General features: G+C 44.6%; 1 protein-coding gene across 1 annotated transcript in view; it reads left to right on the forward strand.

Annotated features, from left to right (window-relative positions):
• Positions 1-8,845, forward strand: part of SBNO1 (strawberry notch homolog 1) — a 78,498-nt gene that overhangs the window by 32,318 nt on the left and 37,335 nt on the right. Inside the window, 3 exon segments of the mRNA XM_017889942.1 lie at positions 2,123-2,219; positions 4,734-4,894; positions 7,765-7,898. Of these exon segments, the coding sequence (XP_017745431.1) occupies positions 2,123-2,219; positions 4,734-4,894; positions 7,765-7,898 (392 nt within the window).

Here is an 8,845-nt window from a genome sequence, read left to right on the forward strand (position 1 = left end):
CTTGTGATCCGCCCGTCTCGGCCTCCCAAAGTGCTGGGATTACAGGCTTGAGCCACCGCGCCCGGCCGATTTTATGATGATTTTAAAAACTCTAGGTAGAAGAATAAAGGATGGAGGGAGAAAGGAGTCTGTTTATCTTAGCGTAGAATACATTTCTATTTTATAAGCGAGGACAGGGTTAGATGGTCGGGGTGGAGAGGACCCAGAATTTAGGTAATTTGCCTAAATTAAAAACAGACTACACAGTTAAATAACAGCAGAATTGAGATTCAAATCTATTCCTTTGGCCAGTCCTATTTTGCCTCAAATTTCTGAAATTGAGTTTTATTTTAGCATAATTTCTGAGAACATTCCAAGTTCTTAGATTTTATCTAAAGACTCCATGGGTTAATGTTGATTGGATGGTTATGTCTCACCTCTTTTCCATTTCACATTTATTACCTATTTGCAACCCATATTCTGCTCTAGATTCTGAGGTAAATGAAAAAAGAGCCTGTCCTTAACTTTTTTTTTTTTTTTTTTTTTTTTTTTTGAGACGGAGTCTCGCTTTGTCGCCCAGGCTGGAGTGCAGTGGCACCATCTTGGCTTACTGCAAGCTCTGCCTCCTGGGTTCATGCCATTCTCCTGCCTCAGCCTCCGAGTAGCTGGGACTACAGGCACGCACCCCCACGCCCGGCTAATTTTTTGTATTTTCAGTAGAGATGGGGTTTCACTGTGTTAGCCAGGATGAACTCGATCTCCTGACCTCGTGATCCGCCCGTCTCGGCCTCCCAAAGTGCTGGGATTACAGGCGTGAGCCACTGCGCCCGGCTGTCCTTAACTTTTAATGCTGTCTTGATCTTGCCTTAATTTGTCTTAACCTGTAGGTTTTTGTTCTCCTCTTCCCTTGGCATACTGAGTTTCCCAACAGTTTCTTTATATTCTTCCCTGGACAAGTGCACACTGATAAACAATTGCCTAAGGATTGTACTGGTAACGAAAAGTGGCTTGTTCCGGATCTTCCTTTATTCCTTTAGGATCCTGTAGAGGAAGAATCGGGAAGCATAACAGTGGTGACCATTCACTTGGTTTGCCGAGGACAGTCTGGGTTTCCTTCTGTTTTCTCAGTGTAATCCTCAGTAGCTCCCCAACTCAAATGTGCCAGGGTTTCGAGAATAAATTATATGGCCATCTTTTTTTTTTTTTTTTTTGAGACGGAGTCTGGCTCTGTCGCCCAGGCTGGAGTGCAGTGGCCGGATCTCAGCTCACTGCAAGCTCCGCCTCCCGGGTTCACGCCATTCTCCTGCCTCAGCCTCCCGAGTAGCTGGGATTACAGGCGCCCACCACCTCGCCCGGCTTGTTTTTTGTATTTTTTTAGTAGAGACGGGGTTTCACCGTGTTAGCCAGGATGGTCTCGATCTCCTGACCTCGTGATCCACCCGTCTCGGTCTCCCAAAGTCCTGGGATTACAGGCTTGAGCCACCACGCCCGGCCCTATATGACCATCTTATATATGATCATGATTGCACCTGTGGAGACACAGCAGTCTGAGGTAAATTTTTCTGTTCTTCATAAGAGCCTTTAAAATAAACTCCAGTCTTCTGGGATTTTGGTTTTAGGATATGCGAGAAAGCAGACAAATAGAAGTGAACTGAGAAGAAGGTGGGATGTGAGACTGAGAGGTCCTGCTTGTGGTGATGCAGGGTCCTTTGGGGCCCATCCACCTTTGCTAGGGTTCACTCCAGTTCTGCACTAGGAAGAGCCAGGCACACTGCTTGCTCTTCCTCCTGGAACTAGAATGAAGGTGAAGTCTGAGTGCAGAGAGAGTTCTGGGCATCAAGGAGGGATGGTAGGCAGTATTGAAGGGGAAAGCAGCTTGACATGATGGTGGCCGGAAGGACATGGAGTCTTGTGGTGACCCATTTGTGGGTAAGAGACAGAGTAGGTCCTCATTGTCTGTGCTCATTATTGGAGAAGCAGGAAAGCCACGAAGTGTGGCCCAGATTTTAGGAGAGTATTAAGGTGGTGCCTCGTGTTTCCATGATGGAAAATCGTAGGTGTTCCTACAAGAGAGTTTTTCTGTGTGTTGGCTTGCCGTCTGGTCCCTGGATTTGGGATTAATTGTACTCTTTCTGTATTACAGAAGGTTCCTGTTGTAAAAGAAGATGATGAACCAGAGGAAGAAGATGAAGAAGAAATGGGTCATGCAGAAACCTATGCAGAATACATGCCAATAAAATGTATGTCTTCGGGATTTGTCAGTTACTTACATCAAAGTTTTACTATGGTTTCTTTGCTTCTTTTTGTTTTGTTTTGTTTTTTTCCATATAAATTTAGAATCTTTTTAGGTCAGAGTCTTTTAAAACCAAAACTAAAGAAGCTTGGATTTTATTTTAAGTTAATTTTGTTCGTAGGAGTAGTGATTATAAAAATCAAAGGTAATTGTAAAGATATATAAAGCTAAGATACATATTTAATACAACTTGTCTAAAATTGTTAAAACATTGAAATTATAAAAATAATTGTGCTATTTGAATTCCATAGTTTTAATTAACTTTGTTTCTCCCTTTTGTATAACCATGATTCTTTTTTTTAGCAGCCACTGTATGAAGTTGAAAATTAGGTTTTAGTATTTGCATAAAATTTTCACTTTTCGTTATAGGAAACAAATCTGTTGTCTAGAATTTGTCTTTCGTGTAGTCTTGGTTTCTATAAAAAGCCACTAATAATACCATTTGAATTGAACTACAATTCTCTTTTTATGAACTACTCATAGAATCCAAAATTCCATCCTTTTCTGGTCACCTGTAATGAATTTTAGGGGTCCTATCTGAACTTCTGTTTTTTTATTCCAATAATCATTTTGCAAAAGGATTGAAAGAGTTTATGGCCCTTTAAACCAGAGGGCAGCAAACTCAATCTGGACCACTCCCTCTTTTGTAGTAAATAAAGTTTTATTGTAACAGAGGCATGTTTATTGGTTTACATATTATCTATGGCTGCAGTGACACTACAACAGCAATGTTAAGTAGTTGTACAAGAGACAGGATGGCCTAAAATGGCAAAATCATTCTCAGACCCTTTACAGAAAAAGTTCCCTGATCATTATTTTAATGTATTCATATTGTACATTTTGGGGACTTGGTTGTTTAATTTTATAGCCAAGTTTGTCTTTCAAATACGTTTCAAAGTAAAATATATTATTATTTTTAAGACGGGGTCTGGTTCTTTTTTTTTTTTTTTTTTTTTTGAAAGGAGTCTGGCTCTGTCGCCCAGGCTGGAGTGCAGTGGCCGGATCTCAGCTCACTGCAAGCTCCGCCTCCCAGGTTCACGCCATTCTCCTGCCTCCGCCTCCCACGTAGCTGGGACTACAGGCGCCCGCCTCGTTGCCCGGCTAGTTTTTTGTATTCTTTAGTAGAGACGGGGTTTCACCGTATTAGCCAGGATGGTCTCGATCTCCTGACCTTGTGATCCGCCCGTCTCGGCCTCCCAAAGTGCTGGGATTACAGGCTTGAGCCACCGCGCCCGGCCAAGGGTCTGGTTCTTTACTCAGTCTGGAGTGCAGTGGCATGCTCTCGCCTTACTGCAACCTCTGCCTCCCAGGATCCCTCCTGGATTCAAGCAATTCTCGTGGCTCAGTCTCCTGAGTAGCTAGGATTACAGGTGTGCACCACCATACCTGGCTGATTTTGTATTTTTAGTAGAGATGGGGTTTCACCGTGTTGGCCAGGCTGGTCTTGAATGCCTGACCTCAGGAGATCCGCCCACCTTAGCCTCCCAAAGTCCTGGGATTACAGGCGTGAGCCACCACACTCAGCCAGGCAGTGGCGCAATCTTAGCTCACTGCAGCCTCAGCTTTCAAGGCTCAAGCAGTCCTCCCACCTCAGCCTCCTGAGTAGCTCAGACCACAAGTCCCACCACCATGCCCAGCTAATTTTTGGATTTTAATTGTAGAGATGAAGGTCTCACTATGTTGGGGAGGCTGGTCTTAAACTCTTGGCCTCAAATGATACTCCTGCTTTGGCCTCCCAAAGTGCTGAGATTATAAGCATGAGCCTTCATGCCTAGCCTCAAAGTATAATTATATTGCAAACTTTTGTTTCACTGAGTGAAGGATTGAAGTAACCGAACTCCTTAATCTGGCATGATGTTCTGTTACTACTAGAGAACCTGCTTGGTATGAACCAAGTTGGTGTTTTTTAAGATCTTTTTTTATCAGCAAATCTCTATTTTATTTTATTTATTATTTAAGTTTATTTATTTATTTTTTGAGACAGAGGCTCACTCCACTCAGGCTGGAGTGCAGTGGCGCAGTCTTGGCTCATTGCAACCTCCATCTCCTGGGTTCAAGCAATTCTTATTCCTCAGCCTCCTGAGTAGCTAGAATTACAGGCGTGTGCCAACATGCCCAGCTAATTTTTGTATTTTTAGTAGAGACAAGGTTTTGCTATGTTGGCCAGGCTGGTCTTGAATGCTTGACCTCAAGTGATCCCTCAGCCTCCCAAAGTGCTGGGATTACAGGCATGAGCCACCCACCTGGCCCATATCTCTATTTTAACCATATGTAGTTGATAAATTATTTTAATCAAATATAGATACTACTTTATCATCAGTGACTTTTTATAGAAGCCCAGAGTGAATACTTTTTAATTATTTCCTTTGTCATAAGAAAACATTAAAATATCTTATAATGAAACTAGAAATGTTATTACTTAGAATAATTAAAATATTTTCTTTCTACATTTTTTGTTTAGTAAAAATTGGCCTGCGTCATCCGGATGCTGTAGTGGAAACCAGCTCTTTATCCAGTGTTACTCCACCTGATGTTTGGTACAAAACATCCATTTCTGAGGAAACCATTGATAATGGCTGGTTATCAGCATTGCAGCTTGAGGCAATTACATATGCAGCCCAGGTAAGCAATAATATTTCATAATTATTACAATAATTATTTTATCCTATTCCATATAACATAGTTGTTTCAATCTAAAGGTAACTTTTCCTTGTATGAAAACCCTGTAAGTGTGATTTTTATGAAAGTTGTGTGTTGGAAAATTAAATTTAGAAGTGTAGAAGAGATACAGGTAGTGCATTTCCAGTGGAAATGGCAAATGTTATAACTTTCTTGGAATTGACTGAGAGTATCTATTAAAATTAAAAACACGGTGGCTTACGCCTGTAATCCCAGCACTTTGTGAGGCCGAGACGGGCGGATCACGAGGTTAGGAGGTCGAGACCATCCTGGCTAACACAGTGAAACCCCGTCTCTACTAAAAATACAAAAAAATTAGCAGGACGTGGTGGCAGGCGCCTGTATTCCCAGCTACTCGGAGGCTGAGGCAGGAGAATGGCTTGAACCTGGGAGGCGGAGCTTGCAGTGAGCCGAGATGGCGCCACAGCACTCCAGCCTGGGCAACAGAGCGAGACTCCATCTCAAAAAAAAAGAAAAAGGTATATCGACTGGGTGCAATGGCTCATTTCTGCAATCCCAGCACTTTGGGAGGCTGAGCTGGGTGCTTGAGCCCAGGAGTTCAGGACCAGTCTGGGTAACATGGTGAAACATCATGTCTACTAAAAATACAAAAAATTAGCTGAGTGTAGTGGCATGCGCCTATAGTCCCAGTTTCTCGGGAGGCTGAGGTAGGGGAATGACCTCAGCCAGGGAAGTCGAGGCTGCAATAAGCTGTGATCTTGTCACTCCAGCCTGGGTGATGGGAACAAGACCCTGTCTCAAAAAAAAAAAAAAATTATGTGTGTGTGTATATATACCCATTCCTAGGAGTGTGTTCCCTAGAACTGTAGATAAGAACATATGCAGAATGATATTTGTTGTACCTTTGGTCCCCCCAACTGGAAAAAATTTGAGCATCCACGTTGTTGGGGGGTGATTGCATAAACTGTGATATTATTGGACTGTGGGGTGTTGTGTGGGCTTTTAAAATGATGTGAGGTAGAGTTAAACGGTTGTCTTGAAGTGATTTCAGTCATATTCCGTATCTGTAAAATAAGTAATGACCAAAATAGCCATTTATCCTCCATATTTTGTGTGATACAAAACTTATTAAGATGGAGTCTTGCTGTGTCACCCAGGCTGGAGTGCAGTGGTGCAATCTAGGCTCACTGGAGCCTCCGCCTCCCGAGGTTCACGCCATTCTCCTTCCTCAGCCTCCCGAGTAGCTGGGACTAGAGGTGCCCGCCACCACACCTGGCTAATTTTTTCTACTTTTAGTGGAGTTGGGGTTTCACCATGTTAGCCAGGATGGTCTCGATTTCCTGACCTCGTGATCCATCCACCTCAGCCTCCCAAAGTGCTGGGATTACAGGCGTGAGCCACCGTGCCCGGCCCAGTCCCAGCAGTTTGGGAGGCCGAGTCAGTTGGGTCATCCTGAGGTCAGGAGTTTGAGACCAACCTGGCCAACGTGGTGAACTCTGTCTCTACCAAAAATACAAAAATTAGCCAGGCATGGTGGTGCACACCTGTAGTCCCAGCTACTCGGGAACCTAAGGAGAGTCGCTTAAATCCAGGATGTGGAGGTTGCAGTGAGCTGAGACTGTCTCAAAAAAAAAAAACAAAACAGAAAACAAACCACTGGCTGGGTGTGGTGGCTCCCCCCTATAATCCCAGCACTTTGGAAGGCTGAGGCGGGCCGGTCGGGAGTTTGAGAACAGCCTGGCCAACATGGTGAAACCCCGTCTCTACTTAAAATACAAAACTAGCCAAGCATGGTGGCACACACCTGTAATCCCAGCTACTTGGGAGGGTGAGGCAGGAGAATCGCTTGAACTCAGGAGGTGGAGGTTGCGGTAAGCCGAAATTGTGCCATTGCACTCCAGCCTGGGCAACAAGAGCGAAACTCTGTCTCCAAAAAAAAAAAATCTATTTGATTCTGTAAGTGTTGATGAGGGGAGTAGGCGGGCTCACCAGTTGGTTAACTTTAGTTACCTGATGCATGGGAGAGTATCAGGAAATAATATACAGTAAATATGTAGAAAGTATCCACATTAAGCTGAGCGCGGTGGCTCACGCCTGTAATTACAGCACTTTGGGAGGCCAAGGCATGCGCATCATGAGGTCAGGAGATCGAGACCATCCTGGTCAACACGGTGAAACCCACCTACTAAAGATACAAAAAGTTAGCTGGACGTGGTGGCGCCTGCCTGTCATCCCAGATACTCAGGAGGCTGAGACAGGAAAATAGCTTCAGTAGGGAGTCGGAGGTTGCAGCGAGCCAAGATTGTGCCACTGCACTTCAGCCTGGTGACAGAGCAAGACTTCATCTCAGAAAAAGAAAAGAAAAAAGAAAGTATCCACATTAAAAGCCAAAACTTTGAAATTTGGCTGGGCGTGGTGGCTCATGCCTGTAATCTCAGCACTTTGGGAAGCTGAAGCAGGCGGATCACGAGGTCAGGAGATCGAGACCATCCTGGCTAATGTGGTGAAACCCCGTCTCTACAAAAATTTAGCCAGGTGTGGTGGCGGGTGCCTGTAGCCCCAGCTACTCAGGAGGCTGAGGCAGGAGAATGGCGTGAACCCGGGAGGCAGAGCTTGCAGTGAGCCGAGATTGCACCACTGCACTCCAGCCTGGGCGACAGAGCAAGACTCTGTCTCAAAAAAATAAAATCCGAAACTGTATGAAATTTATGTAAAAACAAAGTCACAAAATATATATACAAAACAAAAAACAGATAACATCAATATACTTCTATTCCTAAAAACAGTGTATGAAAGATTGATCACCAAAATATCTGAAGGATTATATTAATTATCAGCTTTTTGTTTTTCAGCAACATGAAACTTTCCTACCTAATGGAGATCGTGCTGGCTTCTTAATAGGTGATGGTGCTGGTGTAGGAAAAGGAAGGACGATAGCAGGAATCATCTATGAAAATTATTTGTTGAGTAGAAAACGAGCATTGTGGTAAGTGTTTAAAAACTGGCTCTGGGCTGGGCGCAGCTGATCACGAGGTCAGGAGATCGAGACCATCCTGGCTAACAACAGTGAAACTCCATCTCTACTAAAAATAAAAAAAATTAGCCAGGCGTCGTGGTTGGTGCCTGTAGTCCCAGCTCCTCAGGAGGTTGAGGCAGGAGAATGGTGTGAATCCGGGAGGCAGAGTTTGCAGTGAGCCGAGATTGCCCCACTGCACTCCAGCCTGGGTGACAGAGTGAGACACCATCTCAAAGAAAAAAGAAAAAAAAAAAAACTGGCTGTGGAAGCTTTTGTTAGTGAATAATTACTTTAGCATGTGGGGATGGGATCCCCCTTCCCCTCAAGACAGAGTCTTTGTCACCCAGGCTGGAGTGCTGTGGCACATTCCTGGCTCACTGCAGCCTCACCTCTGGGGCTCAAGCAATTCTCCTGCCTCAGCCTCCTGAGTAGCTGGGACTACAGGCGTACACTACTACCATGCTTGGCTAATTTTTTGTAGATACGGGTTCTTGTTGTGTTGCCTAGGCTGGCCTTGAACTCCTGGGCTCAAGCAGTCCTCCTGCCTCAGGCTCCCAAAGTGCTGGGATTACGGTTGTGAGCCACTGCACTCAGTGGGATTGGTTTTAATGAGTAAGTGTATTTTTCTTTTTTTTTTTTTGAAGTGTCACGACCTGGCTTTATTAATTCCTGAATTCCGGCCAGGCGCGGTGGCTCAAGCCTGTAGTCCCAGCACTTTGGGAGGCCGAGATGGGCGGATCATGAGGTCAGGAGATCGAGACCGTCCTGGCTAACACAGTGAAATCCCGTCTCTACTAAAAAATACAAAAACTAGCCGGGCGTGGTGGCGGGCGCCTGTAGTCCCAGCTACTCCGAAGGCTGAGGCAGGAGAATGGCCAGGAGGCAGAGCTTGCAGTGAGCTGAGATCGTGCCACTGC

The sequence above is a fragment of the Rhinopithecus bieti genome, unplaced genomic scaffold (genome assembly GCF_001698545.2).
Source record: "Rhinopithecus bieti isolate Rb0 unplaced genomic scaffold, ASM169854v2 scaffold_574, whole genome shotgun sequence".
NCBI classification, from domain to species: Eukaryota; Metazoa; Chordata; class Mammalia; order Primates; family Cercopithecidae; genus Rhinopithecus; species Rhinopithecus bieti.